The sequence below is a fragment of the Dothidotthia symphoricarpi genome (genome assembly GCF_010015815.1).
Source record: "Dothidotthia symphoricarpi CBS 119687 unplaced genomic scaffold P153scaffold_11, whole genome shotgun sequence".
Lineage (NCBI taxonomy): Eukaryota > Fungi > Ascomycota > Dothideomycetes > Pleosporales > Dothidotthiaceae > Dothidotthia > Dothidotthia symphoricarpi.
Window position 1 is genome coordinate 1040782 of NW_022985018.1, and position 16797 is coordinate 1057578.

A 16797-nucleotide genomic window follows, 5' to 3' on the forward strand; every position below is an offset into this window, starting at 1 on the left:
GTTTGTGTTAGCGGGGTCATTCGCAGCTATTGATTTTCTCATTAAAGCGATATGAAGTGCGAGATGAAATTCTCGATTCTAGTTTGGAATTCTGTTATCATGCACGGTTGTTGAGATATTGATGAGTCATGATGAAGCGCTCGGGCCATCGGACAGTTACCGCCTTTTACCTGAACAATCCGTCACCAGAATTTCGCCTGGACAATCCGCCATCACGAGTCACAGACTATCGAGATGCAGGAACCAGATATTGGCCAAGGTGATACGACAGCCGCCGCAAACAGCAAGAAACGAGCCCATCCGGATGATTTCAAGCGCGCTTACAAGGCTTGCATCAATTGTCGACAGCGCAAGGCAAAATGCATTCTAGGAACCGGGCCAGATGGCGGTGATCTAAAGCCGCCTTGTCAAAGATGTAAGCGCGAAATGCGAGAGTGTGTTTTTCGATCCGAAAGATCCTGGGTCAAGAGGCGAAAACCTGGAGAAACAAGGTCGCAGGAAGAAGAAGAGCAAGCCGTTGCTCCAGATCAGACAGACGACACTGTCGCGCATGAGACAAACATAGCTTCATTCACCCAACCGCACCCATCACCAGTTCCAAGATCATCTGTTTCGGCATTTGGTTCGATGACTGGGAATATGCCACCAAGGAGCAACGGCCATCATTCTGACATTATATCCCCGCCTCACCTTCGGCGTATCTCCTTGTCTCAGCCAAACTTAGCCCACTCTGTGATGAGAACAGTTGTCTCCAGTGGCAGTGATGCGCTAAACTTGCTATTTGAGGCTGCAAATCATCGGGATGCAATCGATAACCAAGAGCAATCAGGATCTCAAGCATATGAGACTCCAAGATCCGGACAATCGGGCTACGACCTCAACGGCATGCCTTCGTCGCCATTCCATACCTTCAGGGCGCAGCCAGTACAAATGTCAACGCCATCGCCTGAGACTCTCAAAACTTGGACATCGTGTAGGTTCGTGCAGATGGGCTGGTTCTCCGCGCATGAAGCTGTCACCTATGTCGACCTATTCTTCAAAAACTGTTCGCCTCTGTCCCCTATTCTTGGGGAATTCTACTCGCTTCATGAGAATCACTACTCGTTGATAGCTCTAGATCCGTTCCTTTGCACCACCATTCTCATGATATCATCGCGCTACAACATTCTGCCAGGTGTGGGAGGCGCGTCTAGAGGGTATTTCGTTCACGATCGACTGTGGGAGCAGTGCCAGCGTTTCATCATGAAGATCATGCTTGGTCAAGTCAAACCTTCAAAAGCTCAGAGCCGTACGATTGGATCAATCGAAGCGCTACTTCTACTCTCAGAATGGCATCCGCGTGCGCTTCACTTTCCCACTGCCGCCGATGGTTGGGATTGCGAGCTCATGATAGGCGCAAACAACACGACAGAGGAGGGCGCGAAGCTTCTGGAAGGCGATACAACGTCCAGTCGTTGGCTTGAGGACGTCATCGAACCCGCAAAACGCTCAGATCGGATGTCTTGGATGTTGATGGGATGCGCGTTATCACTCGCGCAGGAACTAGGTCTCTTCGAGGACAACAGCAGCATTGATAAAGACCAGACGTCGTATCCTAAGTCTACAAGTGAGTTCTTGGTTCTGCGGCGAATCCGAGCACGCAAACTGCTCTACGTCCTGCTTGAGCAGCTTTCGTGGCGTTTGGGGTGCACCTCCATGATCCCGCAGAGCCTAAATCACGCTCTGATGGAGAAAATTCCAGTAGACTCGGCGACTGGCGCTGTTGAGCAATGGCAATCGTTCATGAGCGCTTGGGTTGAGCTGACCAAGCTTGCGCGATCTGTGTCAGACACGATCTATCCATCTGCCGCAATTACACGAAGTTTGTTACGCACTGGACGATATATTGGACTACTTGAGCATTTCCAGCCGCTGCTGATAGCGTGGAGGAAAAAGTACCTCGATCCTTGCAGTGAGTCGTACAACCCTTAGATTTGCTTGCCTGAATCACTCTGTGGATGATCTTAGAAATCTAATGGCCGTACATATGCTGATGGATGAACAGAGCTCAAAGTTGGACTGCACGATATGTTATCCATAGAATATCAGTATGTACGCATATACACGAACTCGCTTGGTATGCAAGCCGTTGTCGAGCGTACCCTCGCCGAGGTCGATCCAGACGGCGGCCAAGAAGACATCCTCCCTTTCAATGTTGAGCCCCGAGACTACGAGTTTATCCAAGAAGTAGTCGATGGCAGCTGTCAGATTTTACAGAAGGTCTGTCAGCTGTCGGAAACAGGAGCGCTTCGTTACTCGCCAGTAAGGATCTTTCTGCGAATTACGACCTCCTCAATCTATCTTATCAAGGGTTTGAGCCTGGGTGCTCGAAACCAAAAGCTGCAGTCATCCTTGGACATCCTTGAGGGGGCGATTCGGGCTTTACGCGCAAGCAAGTAGACACTAGCAGTTGTGACTAGACCTGACTAACCTTATAACAGGCACTCTTGACGATATGCATCTAGCATCGCGATATGCCACTCTTCTCGACTGTCATGTTGCACGTCTACGAGAGAGTTTCGTGGCATCTTCGCGACCTCCTCGACTACCATCACGCGCGACATCCGCAGATAAGAGCGCCACGACTGGTATGGACTTTCTGAACAACCATCACGCTGGCGAATCTGGCATTGCTGCGCTCGCAGAGAGCGTGACTGGTATGATGCCCGATGATGACTGGCTTGCGCTGCCCTTTGATCCGGCAATGGCGCCTTTTGGTCTGGATAGTCAGCAGAGCTTCCAGGGCTTTGACGATGGAACGCTTGACTTCATCTGGAACCTTCCAATGTCGTAAGGACTATCTGGGCAGCATCTTCTGGAAAGGCGTTTTATATATAGTGAGAAAAGCAATACACGGATCGGTGGGCGTTTTGGTCGGCGGTCTACAATATTTTCCTTCTTAGATTCATCAAAGGGCAGGGTCATATAGAAACCCACAATTGGCAAACATGCAGAGAACACGTCTTTGTGACTCTTTGATTAAACTGTCAAGATAACGGCATTATGTGTGTTATACGCACGAGCTCCAAACGCCAGAAGATGCTACGAGTCAAATCCCTCTTCAGATCAAGTTTCCCCGCAGGTCCTGCTCTCTCTCGATAGCCTCAAACAGTGACTTGAAGTTACCCGCACCAAAGCCGCTGAAGTTGTTGCGCTGGATGATCTCAATGAATACTGTTGGTCGATCCATTAGATGCTTCGTGAAGAGTTGCAATAAGTAACCTCCCTCATCGAAGTCGATCAAGATATCAAGGCCCTTCAGTGTCTCAAAGTCCTCGTTTAGCGTCATGCCTGACTTCTTCAGCCGCATTTTCATGGAATCATAGTACGTCTCTGGGACCTTGATGAATTCGACACCCCGCGCCTTCAGATTTGTGATATCGCGGATGATGTTGTCGGTTCGGAGGGCAATGTGTTGGACTCCCGGGCCGCCATAGAAGTCGACATACTCCTCAATCTGCGACTGCTTCTTTCCCTTGGCAGGCTCGTTGATCGGCATCTTGACCACGTCGTTTGCGGAGCTCATCACGATGGACTTCAAAGCTGAGTACTCTGTGCAGATATCCTTGTCGTCGACGCTCCAAAATCGATGGAAGCCCAGTACTTTCTCGTAGTAGTCGCATGCGTTCTCCATCTCATCCCAGTCTTGGTTGCCGACGCAGTGATCGATAGCGGAGAGCTGGATCTGTGGGAGGAACTTGGAAAGCGGGTCACAGACCGTAGGCTCTGGACGGTATCCTGGGAGGAAGGTACCGGAGTAAGTGTTCTTTTGGATAAGGGTGTGCGTGGTGTCGCCATATGTTCTAATAGTGGCAAGGCGAACGGTTCCATTTGCGTCAGAGACATCGCGGGGTGCGGATATGCAGTGAGCACCTGCCTCGACCGCGGCGGAGTATATGGCATCTACGTTATCGACTTCGAAGGCGACGTCTGTATATGGTCAATATCTACCGCCTTGTTTGCCGTCACTGGCGATGACTTACCCTTGACAGCATCACCATGCTTTTCCTGGTGCGCATGGATCTCTTCCAGAAGTTTCTCATCCTCCCGGCTGAATCTCTTGCCTTGCTCTAAACACCTCAAGGGGCTGGTCAAGATGAAGGTCACGTTGCCATTCCTTACAACGTGGGAAGCAGTCACTCGAGATCCAGTTTCGAGCCCTCGGTATGCGACGCGCTCGAAACCCATGCGTGAGACATAGAAGGAAGCAGCCTGCTTGGCATTCCCGACATACCAGTGTACATGGTGGTAGCCACGGTACGATGCGATGTCTGAAGGGGATGCGGCAGAGAGACTTGGAGAACCAGGTGGGGAAATAGCAGCGGGTGCCATCTTGAATATAGGATCAAAATGCGGCAAGATAGATGAAGATTGGATAGAGAGTTGAGATGAGGCTGTTTCCCTTATCAAGAGTGTTGAGCGGAGTTTGTGAGATGTGTTTGTGAAAGCTTATGTGGACATTGGGTTTTATCTCTTATCAAGTAACATGCAGTTTCCTTCAAGAACCGACATCCTCAATAGGCCGCTTGCAGAATCCTTCAAATTCAGCGTCATTGTGATTGTTGAGCCGAGCATAGAGAACAGGGTGACATGGTATCTGTTCGTGCACACTCGGCCTCCACTATTTGACTTTCCGCCGTTATCCGCTTTTGGAACAACGCGACTTCGTCTATACGGATTTGGTATCGCGGGATGCTTAACAACATGCGAAAAAGGTTCAGACGGAATAACGTATGTCGATACGCGTTAGATTCGACTACACGAGGCTACAAAGGGTACGGTGGCTAATAGTTGAGAAGTTCTGAAAGTCTGCGAAGGGCTTCAGTGTAGAAGCCGGAAGTAAGCGGTGTTCTTCATGGCACCAAGAATCCAGTCAAACTACGAGAATAATGCAACCAGTAAGGTAGTCCTTGCGTAAATCTACAAACTTTGGGTCACAGAAGTTTTCCCTTAATGTTCTGATCCGTCGTAAAGCTATTGCAAGAATTTGCTGCAGCTTGAATGCGGCGTTTGCAGTAGCCAAGGAAAGCCGTCAGATGCCGACGTGGCTTAAGCCGACATATAGTTCGCCGCTATTTACCACAGACGAAGTCATGTATACATGAACTCATACTGCTAGATACGTGACTTGCAAACCTATTTATCTACTATCAACCTCAGATACAAATTCTAATACAAGTACCTACTTCAGGCTCCCTTACAATCTAATTACACTTTCTGAGGCAAAAGTTCACTCAAGTTTCTTCGTAATGGCGATTCCCAACACCTCTCTCACAGCAAACGATGCTCGCATTCTAAATGCTCTCTTCGACCCCGAAACCCTCCCCTCCTCCGTCGCCAAATCAAAGGACGCCAGCTCAATAGACGCTTCGTTGCTCTCCCACCCCAACATACCATCCTCACAACTCTCTACATTGGAAACAAAACAAAACGATATCGTGCGCCAAGTATCCAACACTTCCAGAGTCACAGAAATCGATCTCAGCATAAGCGAAATGGATCGCATAATAGAGACTTACCCAAACTACCCAAGCGTCTATGTGAACCGCGCGATGTTGCGAAGACTGCGTCTAGAATCCTCTCTTGGTTCCTCGCAGTCAATATTTTCCGCTTCGATATCCAACGTGGAACCATTATTTACGGATCTTGCACGGGCGATTCATCTCTCCCTCCCCTCATTATCGAGTGCGCCCGTCTCGCCGTACCAGGCACGCATACTGAGGACGGCATACTCACATCGCGCATACCTTTACCTGAAAGCGGCAGAGACAGGCACGGAGCTTCAGGGCTTAGGGAAGAACGAACTAGAGGAGTTGGCGTCGAAGGATTTCGCTGCTGCGGCACGATATGGGGACGAGGTTGCAAGGGAGATGAGTGTTAGGACAAATCCGTATGCAAAGATGTGTGGAGCGATAGTGAGAAACGCGTTGGCAGAAGAGAGAAAGGGGGAAAAGGTCTAGAACATGTCGATCGTGGAGGAGGCTGTGTACTGAGAACCCAGCTATGCAAGAAGAATACTGGGAAATGAGATGATGCGTCGTCACCATCGATCAACATACGTGCAAAGCTGAGAGAGGAGAGGTATTAAAGGGGCCACCAAGAGCAAAGCCCATGCGATACATCCTGGTACAAGGTGCACGGTGTGTTGGCAGGTCTGGAATGCACTTTATGGGAGACGGAAATCTAGAATCGACAATTTACTGATCAGCACTTTGAGATCGCATGAATCATGGAGTCAATCCTTTGCATAACACAGTTGGTGCAATGTTGAGATCTAACACAGACTGTGTGTATCCAACATACTTTGCTATGCTGCAGGATCGAGCGACACGTCTCATTGGCAAGACGGTCTTGATGGTCAACGCGAGGAGGTTGATGAGCCTTATATGAGCTGTCGTGAGCACGAGCAATACAAACGACGTTGAGAACTGACGACAAGCGAGAATGTGGATCTCGAGAGGCATTACGATAATTGCAGCCAAACGAAAATCGAGGTCAGCAGAATGAGTATTGCAAAGACGAGTCCCGGTATGGGATTCTATTTGGATGACGATCAAGCTGTGCCCATGCGCATGCTGAAGGAGATGTGTGCGAATAGCATGGCATTTCACCCGCACACGTCTTGGTATCGACGTATCGAGTGGGGTGGGAGGATTAGCATGTCATGCCCCGCACGCATGATGTGGTGCACCTTGATCAGCCACTAGCCTCCAGTGACACATGCCCCAGGACAAGACCTCTCTCGTATGATATCCTCCGTATTTGCAGACCAAGTCAGCCAGGGTGGGGTCAGACGAGAGTGAAGAAGCAAAGAGATGCACACGAGGCGTCCAGCGCACAGTGGCAGCAGTCATGGCCTTGGTATGCATGCGAGAGGAGACGGTGTGGATGTCGGACGTGTTGGAGTGTAAGAAGGAGCAGGCATGCCACGACAGTAGCGTGGGTGGAGGGCCGGGCGTAGGCGAGCGAGCCATACAGCGGGCAGGGATTCGTCAGGACCAGAGGTGGTGAGCGAATGGTGCCGCAGCCGCACACGTCTGGGAAGCGAGCAGATGGCGTCGACAGAGGCGCCGGCGAGATCCAAGGCTTCCTCGGAGGGCCTACACGATACAAAGAGCCGTTGGGCGCTCGTGGGGTTGGCGAGAGGGCACTGAGCGTGTCGCCTCGGTCGGATATCGGGCAGGCCCGCGAATCACCTGTCCTCCGAATTGTTCCTCGCCCACAACAGCACCACGGCCACCAGCGTCGTCGACCCAGCTCCTGTTCCTATTCCTGCTCTTGCTCTTCCTTTTCCCCGCGACTGCACGCACACGCCTGCTCCCGCTGCCACACCACGCACCCCGCCATCGCCGTCCCATCTCTCGCCAGCTAGTGCGCGCCTCTACGTCACTCATAGGCTGGCCGACTGTAGCCGTAGCCGTCGACGGCCAGACAGACACGGGCGACCGGCGACACGTGAAGCACCGCACCTCGGACGCTGGCCACCGCGGGCGTCGCTATCTGGGGACCACGAGCCTTTGATGCACACGGACCGACAGCCCTCCCCGACATGACGACAAACAGACCCTTCTTCGGTGGCTTCCTCGCGGCCTTTCGCGCCCAACCCGTCATACAAAAGGCCGCCGCCTCCCAGGCAGTGTCGGCAGCCGCGTACTCCCAGACGGCCGCCCCGTCCACCAGCCAGCCCCAGGACACGGCCAATGCCACACGCACAATCACCGCCAAGACGCGCTCGCCCTCGCCTGGTGCAACGCCGGGAGCTGTGCAGACCACGAGCCAGTTCCAGCCAACGAGACAACACGCGACGCCCTACCACCGCTCCACATCGCCCACAACAAAAGCCTTCCCCATCCCAGGCGCCTCGCAGAGACATAGAAGAGGGTCGGATAGCTCGTCAGAGGGCTTCAACGAGGTCTTGGGCGCAGAGAAGTGGTACATTGGCGGCCGGACAGCAACAGGCGAGGAGAAGTTCTACAAGCTCGGCATGGTGAAGAGGCATCAAAGCGCAGATCGTCTGAGCCTGGACAAGCTCAGTATTTGAACCGACCCCTCTCCTAGGGCTGGCGTTATGCATGGTTGGCGTTGACGGCATTCTTCGTTATTCCACATCTTGGATTGATCTTTGGTACAGGCGTTGAGAATAGGATTCCCCAGGGACAAAGGCCAAGTAATTGAGATATCGGTCCATTTAGCACCAATACACATAGTCATTGACGAGCTCTATAGCTCGCGCTCTTGTAGCTTCTGCACGCGTTTGGCAATATTCATCCACCGTCGCGGTTGTTCCTTCTTCACCCAACATGATGCCAAGCGACTAGTGAAAAATCGTTTCACTATTTCCGGGCGCGGATTCTGTCCTGCCTTCACCGACTCCACCACGAAACGGCGCGCAATGCCAATCACAACGGTTGTGGCGTTCGGCACAGGTGACAGTTCCGGTGCCCTGGTCAAGCTACTCCGCTTTTCGGATATATGGTCTTATCATTGCAGACATGTTCTCGGAAAAGTGGTTGCTTGAGTAGGCTATGACGGCCCAACGCATCGATACCGCCTGTACGCAATGCAGAGCTGTAAAATACGACTCACATTTGAGTCATTACTTTCTTGCTTCCCACATATATATCTAGTAATGCCTTCGAGATCAACCCTACCATGCCTACCTCGGCTTTACTTTCTATTCGGTCAATGACTCTACATCCCATTGAAGATTGTTGTTTCAAGCATTGCATTCCATGAATTCACACGATGGCACAATCAAGTACATCCGCTTCAGCACCTGCTGGTCTACAACCAGTCGAGCATGAAAAACAGACACAGTATGCTTCTATTATCCCACAGGAACAAGGCCGCCTCCAGCTCCAGACCACTATATCCGCTACAAGTCACCTTGATATGGCTGATGTCAGCTACGTTGCGACCGGCGACTTGGACCAGGTGTACAACCGGTTCTCCGAACGCCGGAAGATGATTATAGTCGCAGCCATGTCTTTCTGTAGCTTCCTCGCTCCAGCTTCTTCTACCACTGTCTTGTCTGCTGTCCCTGAAGTAGCAGCGACTTATGGTTGTGACGGGTCAATCATCAATCTATCGAATGCATTGTACATGTTGTTCATGGGCATCAGCCCTTGCTTCTATGGACCGTATGGAAATATCTATGGGAGAAAATGGGTACGCATCTACATCGGCGTCACATTGGTTTATCCGAGAAAACTAGCAATGTCATTCTATATTGAGTTACTAACATCGTAAACAGGTCTCCGTTGCCAGCGCCACGCTCTTCACTGGTTTTTCTATCGGCACCGCCCTGGCACCGAACTTGGCGTCGTTTTTTGTTTTCAGAATTCTTACCGCATTCCAAGGGACTGCTTTTCTAATTGTTGGAAGTGCAGTCATTGGGGACATATACAAACCAGTGCGTACCGCCTTTCTCTGTTAGCAATATGATTTTACATCGTCTCGTTAAACCACTGCCATGTCCCTTCAAAACTCTCTAATCATGATTAATTTCATCATAGACTGAACGCGCAACGGCCCTTGGATGGTTCATGAGTGGCACTCTCATTGGGCCTGCTCTAGGTGGGCTTACACCTCTAGAGTTTTCTTATCCATCTACTGACGTCAATTAGGTCCATTCATCGGAGGTATCATCGTAACCTTCCGCACCTGGCGCGACATCTTCTGGTTGCAAACTGCTCTTGCAGGCACGGCGACGATTCTTTGCTTCTTCCTCCAGCCAGAAACGATCCACGAGAAGCGTGCGCATGAGCTAGAAGGCCTTCCTACATCTGCGAAAGCGCGCAAGATGTGGCAATGGCTGAACCCATTTCGCGTCGTTCGTCTCTATCGCTATCCAAATCTACTCCTCGCTGTACGTCGAACCTACTAGACACACACGAAACATCACTAATTACATATTAAGGCTCTAGCATCATCATCTCTGGTCTGGAACATGTATGCTCTCTTGACGCCCATCCGATACGTCCTCAACCCTCGTTTCAATCTCTCCTCGCCAATGCAATCCGGCCTTTTTTACATCGCTCCAGGCTGCGGCTATCTGCTCGGTACTTTCTTTGGCGGCCGATGGGCTGACCACTTTGTGAAAAAATACATCCGTATCCGGGGTACACGCATTGCTGAAGACCGCTTGCGTAGTTGTCTACCTTTCTTAGGCGGAGTAATTCCAGTATGCATGATCATCTATGGCTGGAGTGTTGAGAAGAGGGTCGGTGGTGTCGCGTTGCCCGTCGCTATGATGTTTTTGCAAGGCGTAGCGCAACTGTTTTGCTTTCCAAGTCTGAATGCATACTGCCTAGATGTTATGCAGGGAAGGAGTGCAGAAGTCGTTGGTAAGTCACCTCCAAATCCTCGAGACACGAGAGAAACTGATGATATGATAGCCGGGAATTATCTCATGCGCTATACATTTGCTGCTGCTGCGTCTGTTGCTTGTCTTCCGGCTGTGAGAGCTATAGGCGTGGGATGGTTTTCCACTATCGGCGCCTTTTTTCTTATGGCTGGTGCGGCGGCTACCTATTATACTGCGTTGTATGGGAGAGAATGGCGAGAGAACATCGATACTAAGAAGGCAGCAAAGAAGGAGGGTGACAATCAGGTTTAGAAACGGGGTAGTTGAAACACGGGTTAGAGACGGGAGTTGGTTGCTCAATTGACATTTTAGAAGTGGGTGTTTGGTGGTTTGGATTTGAAAGGTGGAAATACCCAGGCGCAATAGAGGGTGGATACAATCGAGTATAAGATTATTTGCTGGTAGATGTTTACAGGCCGATAAACGCATAGTTCCGTCAACTTGTCCAACAACAAGTGAAGTCGAATCTCCAATGTCTTTGCTGACACCCGCAAAATCCCGGTTTGTTGATTGGCCCACGCCAAGCCTGTCCCGGCACCTTCGTCAACCAACTTCGACTTCTGCATCGTCACTTCACGCCTCACGACACACGCAACCGCAATCATGAGCCACCCCATCGCCCCGCCCGTCCAGGGCAAGTCGATTGCTGCTTTCGTAAGCTCACCCGCCATTGAGAGGAAGAGGTGGAGGAGAAATGGGTAGTGTGGGGGGAGACAGGACGGGAGGCTAACAGGAGCTTAGAGCCAGCGCAGTCCGTACAAGGCTTACCGAAGCCCCTTTGGTCCTCAGTACGTACTTCTGGTCTTTTTCGCGCAGTTAGGGAGGGCCTAGGAAAGAGAGGGCATGAGAGGGTGTGGGCGGGAAAAGGAAAGCATGAGGCGGAGGATTGCGAAGAAGCGGACGGCACACATTCGCATGTCAGAGGCAGCATAGGAAGAGACGGATGCACCACGCCACACTATTCCGAAACCACCGGGCCACGTTCATGTCGAATCTGGAACTAACGCACGATTCTCAGATACAAGATCGCAAAGAACTTCCACGGCATCACCGCCAACACACTGATGAAAGCGTACGCCTACCCATCCGACTTTGCAAAAGCGCCCTATATATATACTGACACCCCGCAGCGGTATACTTGCTGGCGGATTCGGAGGCGTTGCTGGCTTCTTTGCGCTCTTCTTCTTCGCCGAGGTCCCCAAGGTGCGCGACGACATTATGCTCAAGATCCCCGTTATCAACAAATACTTTATCAAGGAGATTGCGCCCGAGGACAACCCATTTTAGATGCATTCTGTGGGATAGGGAGGACGTGAGGGGGGATCATGTACAATAGGGAGCATGGCTTGAGCGTTAACATGCTGTGTATCAGTGCATGGGCTGCTTAATAGACATTTCTTCTGCTCGTGACTGGCTGGCAGCACGGTGATCAGGATGGCATTCAGACGTTGCTTCATTTTATCGTGGTTAGGATTTACGCTCAAGACGCTCGAGTATCCCTTTCATCTACACATGGCTCAAGAAGACCATGTTTCATACATGTGTACTCTCGCCACTCGCTAGTTCGTAGGCAGCCGTCCAACAACTTCCTCCATTTCCGCGTCTGTGTAGATCCTGAAGCCCTTGTCCTTGGTTACGCTCGCCAACTGCACGTTCTTGCTGTCCAGCTTCTCCTCCATGACCTGCTTGAGCGTCTTGAGCGTGAGGACCTCGGCCTCGGCGAGGGTAAGCGACTTGTGGAACTCATTCTGCAGCTCTGCTTGCGCGCCCTCGGATCCAGAACCAATAGCTTTGGCGTCGTAGCGGTAGAACGTGCCGGAGGGCTCAGCGTGGTAACTGTTCTTTGGTCAGCCCAGAATTCTCTCTTTTCTTCCCCTCTCTGTCAAGATGTAGTAGCACCCAAAGAGATGGCTACGTACAGACTCGGCCCATCCTCGTCGTAACCCGCAATCAGCAGCGCCACACCAAACGGCCTGCTCATGATGCTCTCCTCGCCCTCAGCACCCTCACCAAACCGCAGCGCCAGGTCGCATATCGCCTGCGTGCAGCTCTCGACGCGCAGCGGCTCGTTGTAGTTGAAGGCGTGGTTCTGGCTCTCGACGCGCGCGTGCTCGACCATACTGCGGGCATCGGCCTGTAGGCCCGACATGGCACAGCCGATGTGGCGATCAATCTCGACAATCTTCTCGACGGAGCTGGTCTCGAGGAGGGTGCTAGTGACGCGCTTTTCTACACCTAGGATAACGCCTTCGCCCGTTGCTACCTGCGGGGTGTGAGTTGGATGCTAAGATATGGGGCAGCGGAAGAGGTACGCCTATTGCTGTCGAGCCTAGCTTGATGGCTTCGAGCGAGTATTCGACTTGGAAGAGACGGCCTTCGGGCGAGAAGGTGCTGTTTGATTGTGAGCGGGCGGGTTGGGAGCGGGGGGCGGTGCGAGTGCATACTTGATGCCACGATCTAGAGGTGGCCATTAGCAAGATCAAACAACAAGGTAACAATGGGACCACTCACCATATTCACTTCGTGCTATAAACTGCTCGCGTTAGCAACACAGCTTCAGCGGGGCCCAACTGGGAACATACCATGTTGGCGGCGTTTGTGCGGGGGAGATGTCGAGAACGAGGAAGCGCGCTACAATAGGATTTGACACTGAGGTTGGAATATCAAGGCCGAGGGAGAATCGCGGGACAGGCAAAGGGAGCAGTGTCGGCAATGTTGTGTGTTTCTCGAGCTTGAGCTTCAAGGCAACATGAACCGCGTCCAAGCTCGCAATGCCAAGACATCGTCAACATCTGCACCTTGCACCCCAAAGTGCCCACTTTGCAAACATCATGATTCTTCCATCAGCGCGGGAATTCTGGAGCCTGTATTACAATTCTGCGTCGACATGATCACTTATTGGAGCGTTTGAAAAGCTACGGTGGAAAAAAGAACTCAAAGCTGGCACAGACAAATGGTCAGCTTTACTGCTGATAAACCAAAGAGAAAAATGCATGCTATGGTATTGGACGTTAAACATTTTTGCAAGTCTATGATACCACGTCGAGATGTGTCAGTTCGATTGTCTGGATGTGATGAACAAGGTAACTTGATAGTAACTTTGAAGCCCTCGAGAATTTGCTACCATATCGGCTTCTCATATGCCACATTCACCATTTGAAAAAATACCATCGGAAGACATTCTATCCCTTTGGAGAGCTATACTCGCCCACACGTCGAGCGATCAACGGGTTTTAACGGCATCTTGGTTTGGACTAGTGTCCTTGCCGTAAGGCTGATCACGATACTCATCATCCATCTCGAAGTATCATGTGCTGGAGTCGAACGTCGCTCTCCAGCGCTCTGCGCCTCACTGATGATCCACATTCGCCACGCCGGACTCCCTTGGTGCATACAAAGGCTCGTTCTTTAGTTCCCAAGCAAAACTTCCCACGTCATCACCCAGATTCCTGACGTGGTTGTCGCCAGTATCCACGTTCAGCCTCCAGTGCTGGACTGTCAAATGAACAATTGATGCAACTCTTTCCTGCATACCAACTGCCCGTGGGACGACTGTGGTTCCACATTCGACGATATATCGATAGCTGTCATCCTGGGTACACACAAAGTATCGACACGCGATGCATTGAATCTGGTTCGCGGGCTTCGGTGCGACCTTGCCGATTAGTCCGGTCGCCTCCAGTGATCTCATTCGCACCACGTTCAACTGTTTTCGATAGTCTTGGACACGCGTTCTACGACTCGCCACACCATGCTCAAGGACTTCGCAATGGCTTCGATGATGTTGCTTCTGTAAACGACATCTTTGCTTTTGGATGAGTGGCTGCGTGGTGTTTGACTCGCCGACAAAGCACAAAGTAAATATTTTATGCTAGTTCTATTTTTAGGTGGTTGACGTCGCCTTCCAGAATGGTTGAGGACAGGGTTCTCCACACTAGCCTACAATGCTAGCCAAGCCGGAAAGGAAAGGCTTCCATTTGTTCTTTCCTCACAAAAGGCTGCCTTCTGCAAGCTCGTTGTATGGAACAGTGTGACCAGCAACTATCAGTCAATGTTCAAACAAGTTCAAAATGTTTGCGTCGTAATCGCAATGAAACAAGTGGACATCCAATCTCTATACCGTAAATGAGCTCCTGGAGAGAGAACGGACGCATGTGGATCTGGAATCCCTGCAGACGTGATCGTCATGGCGTTTGCTACTTCCCCTTGCAGCTACTGCACGTACCTGCACAATACTCGGCCCAGACGTCAGCGAATAAATAGCTCTTCTTGCCTTCATATATTTACTTCTTTGCCTATTGCCTCAACGACTTTCATCTCCATTTCTTAATATTCTACCTCTTCATCTTGGGCCTCTCCTCATCACCTATCTTCACTATGCGCGTCAACTCCTCTCTCTTGGCCTCTACGGCTCTCCTATCCACTGCCAGTGCAGCCCTCAAGGGATTCAACTACGGCGCCCAGTTCAACAACGACGCCGCGAAGACGCTCGTTGACTTCCAATATGAATTCAATGCGGCCAAACAACTTCCTGGAACCGATGGTTGGACCAGCGCCCGTCTGTACACCATGATTCAGCACGGCACCGCAAACACAGTGATCGAGGCGATCGAGGCCGCGATCAACACCAACACCACACTTCTTTTGGGGATGTGGTGCTCAGCCGGTCAAGACGTAGTCAACAACGAGATTGCTGCTCTCAAATCAGCCATAGCGCAGTACGGCACAGCGTTTACCGATTTGGTTGTTGGTATTTCAGTCGGCAGCGAAGACCTCTACCGCGTTACCCCCACGGGAATCGAGAACAAGTCCGGAGCAGGTGCCCAGCCGAACGAGTTGGTCAACTACATCCAACAGACCCGCGCTGCCATTAGCGGTACCGCTCTTCAAGGCACACCAATCGGCCACGTCGACACATGGACTGTTTACACCAACTCCAGCAACAATGCAGTCATCTCTGCTGTGGACTTCATTGGAATGGATGCGTACCCATATTTCCAGACCACTATGGCCAACAGTGTCGAGGGTTCTACTCAGCTCTTCTTCGATGCGTATGAGCAGACCGCCGCTGCTGCTCAAGGCAAGCCTGTTTGGGTTACCGAGACCGGATGGCCCGTCTCCGGCGAGACTTTGAACCAAGCCGTGCCCAGTGCGGATAATGCCCGCATCTACTGGGAGGATGTGACCTGCCAACTTGTCAAGGACAACGTCAACCTTTTCTACTACATCCTGCAAGATGTTCAGATGGGCAACCCGGTCCCGTCCTTCGGCATTAAGCCCGCAGGTGATCTCCTGCAGGTGCAGCCACTGTTCGACCTGTCCTGCCCTGCGAGTGCCAAATCTGTAAGCCCTCTCTTTCCATTTGTTTTGTCATGCTTGTTGTCACCGCTCCTTCTCTTTTTCTTGTACAATCTCTCAGTCGCTTCGTTTGTGCTCTCATACATCTTGCCTCCTGTCCAGTCACGTTTCGACTGTCCTAGCATAAAGTCCACACATTCGCTCGTACATTCATCAACCTGGGCTATACAGTCCTGTGGTTGGAATGCACGGGCTAATGGACATGCAAAGACGTCAACGACTGTAAGCCCATCGGCGACTACCGGCGGGAGTATGATTGGGATATCGACGAGCACTGTATCTTTGAGTACGAGTAAGAGGGGGTGGTGATGTTGTTACTCATGAAGCATCTTTTGCTAACAATGTGTAGCGCGCTTAAACAGTATTTTTTCGACAACCGAACCCACGAGTTCTACCGATGCTGTGATCGCACCCAACTCGCCGACACCGACTGAAGCATCTGCGGTTGCTTTGTCACTTGAAGATCTACCAATTCCCAGCACCGATCCTACAGGCCTCCAAGGCGCCTTCGAAGCGCCTCACTTTATTATTCCCATAGACAAGGCGAACCCGAAGAACGTTATGGGAAATAGTTACTTGGCTCAGCTGTCCACTACCATTTCCACTGTTTTCATCTTCGATGTTCACCCCGAGCATCAGGGCAAAACCTGCAGCCTTGCTTTTTACATGCCGCCACCGTTTCCCTTTACAGACCTCGCACCAGTCAAGATCCGATCGCCTGGAGGTATCAGTGTATCTCGTCTGGGAAGTCAAACGGCCTTGGCGGACGTTAGTGGTGGCGGTGTTGGCACTCTCAGTACAGTGGGTAGCGTGTCTTCTATACAGGCTGGCAGTCAGTACAACGTTGTCAGTCTGCCTTGCGAAGCTGGACAGAGGGTTGCGTATCAAGTCGACTCTTCTGGCGGCTTGTCAATGGACTTCTTTCAGATGACTTCACCTCCGCTAGGTCTCTTCATGTCGGTGCTAGGCTGAGTTTGATGTGCATCACAGTATCGTTATTTTCGCGGTCGAGGTTGTTTTTGTATTCATATGAT

General features: G+C 51.3%; 8 protein-coding genes across 8 annotated transcripts; 6 read left to right on the plus strand and 2 right to left on the minus strand.

Annotated features, from left to right (window-relative positions):
- Nucleotides 1-232: 232 nt before the first annotated feature.
- P153DRAFT_423465 (C6 transcription factor-like protein) lies at nt 233-2833 on the plus strand (the record flags this gene model as incomplete). The annotated part of the gene is made up of 3 exons (XM_033672429.1): nt 233-1951; nt 2045-2431; nt 2481-2833. Coding segments are annotated over 3 exons (2459 nt in total), but the record flags the coding sequence as incomplete, so codon positions are not given.
- On the minus strand, nt 2625-4599 carry P153DRAFT_317669 (4-hydroxyphenylpyruvate dioxygenase). Its single transcript, XM_033665030.1, has 2 exons — nt 4023-4599; nt 2625-3969 (listed from the first exon to the last, which is right to left on the minus strand). Exons 1-2 carry the CDS (start codon nt 4369-4371, stop codon nt 3101-3103), a joined length of 1218 nt encoding a protein of 405 aa, XP_033523468.1. The 5' UTR covers nt 4372-4599; the 3' UTR covers nt 2625-3100.
- A 689-nt stretch (nt 4600-5288) lies between these two features.
- P153DRAFT_357542 (uncharacterized protein) lies at nt 5289-5999 on the plus strand (the record flags this gene model as incomplete). The annotated part of the gene is made up of 1 exon (XM_033666740.1): nt 5289-5999. One exon carries the CDS (start codon nt 5289-5291, stop codon nt 5997-5999), a length of 711 nt encoding a protein of 236 aa, XP_033523469.1.
- A 1589-nt stretch (nt 6000-7588) lies between these two features.
- On the plus strand, nt 7589-8080 carry P153DRAFT_357543 (uncharacterized protein; the record flags this gene model as incomplete). Its single annotated transcript, XM_033666741.1, has 1 exon — nt 7589-8080. The coding sequence occupies one exon, from the start codon at nt 7589-7591 to the stop codon at nt 8078-8080; it is 492 nt and encodes a 163-aa protein (XP_033523470.1).
- A 704-nt stretch (nt 8081-8784) lies between these two features.
- P153DRAFT_376373 (MFS general substrate transporter) lies at nt 8785-10657 on the plus strand (the record flags this gene model as incomplete). Its single annotated transcript, XM_033669652.1, has 6 exons — nt 8785-9207; nt 9293-9451; nt 9555-9615; nt 9666-9907; nt 9959-10385; nt 10437-10657. The coding sequence occupies 6 exons, from the start codon at nt 8785-8787 to the stop codon at nt 10655-10657; spliced, it is 1533 nt and encodes a 510-aa protein (XP_033523471.1).
- Nucleotides 10658-11008: 351 nt separating this feature from the next.
- P153DRAFT_357545 (uncharacterized protein) lies at nt 11009-11692 on the plus strand (the record flags this gene model as incomplete). The annotated part of the gene is made up of 4 exons (XM_033666742.1): nt 11009-11059; nt 11147-11193; nt 11424-11477; nt 11536-11692. The coding sequence occupies 4 exons, from the start codon at nt 11009-11011 to the stop codon at nt 11690-11692; spliced, it is 309 nt and encodes a 102-aa protein (XP_033523472.1).
- Nucleotides 11693-11701: 9 nt separating this feature from the next.
- P153DRAFT_367359 (N-terminal nucleophile aminohydrolase) lies at nt 11702-13073 on the minus strand. Its single transcript, XM_033668254.1, has 6 exons — nt 12988-13073; nt 12917-12938; nt 12850-12862; nt 12718-12796; nt 12325-12668; nt 11702-12241 (listed from the first exon to the last, which is right to left on the minus strand). The coding sequence occupies exons 1-6, from the start codon at nt 12988-12990 to the stop codon at nt 11965-11967; spliced, it is 738 nt and encodes a 245-aa protein (XP_033523473.1). The 5' UTR covers nt 12991-13073; the 3' UTR covers nt 11702-11964.
- Nucleotides 13074-14782: 1709 nt separating this feature from the next.
- P153DRAFT_291877 (glycoside hydrolase family 17 protein) lies at nt 14783-16735 on the plus strand (the record flags this gene model as incomplete). Its single annotated transcript, XM_033663798.1, has 3 exons — nt 14783-15748; nt 15893-16068; nt 16153-16735. 3 exons carry the CDS (start codon nt 14783-14785, stop codon nt 16733-16735), a joined length of 1725 nt encoding a protein of 574 aa, XP_033523474.1.
- Between the last annotated feature and the right edge of the window lie 62 nt (nt 16736-16797).

Excerpts from the sequence above, each read along its gene's own strand:
- P153DRAFT_317669 (XM_033665030.1), bottom strand. The coding sequence starts at position 4,371 with ATGGCACCCGCTGCTATTTCCCCACCTGGTTCTCCAAGTCTCTCTGCC. Across the intron at positions 3,970-4,022 it reads GCATGGTGATGCTGTCAAGG|ACGTCGCCTTCGAAGTCGAT; the intron begins GTAAGTCATCGC and ends GACCATATACAG.
- P153DRAFT_367359 (XM_033668254.1), bottom strand. Across the intron at positions 12,669-12,717 it reads TAGGCTCGACAGCAATAGGC|GTAGCAACGGGCGAAGGCGT; the intron begins GTACCTCTTCCG and ends CACACCCCGCAG. Across the intron at positions 12,242-12,324 it reads GACGAGGATGGGCCGAGTCT|TTACCACGCTGAGCCCTCCG; the intron begins GTACGTAGCCAT and ends ACCAAAGAACAG.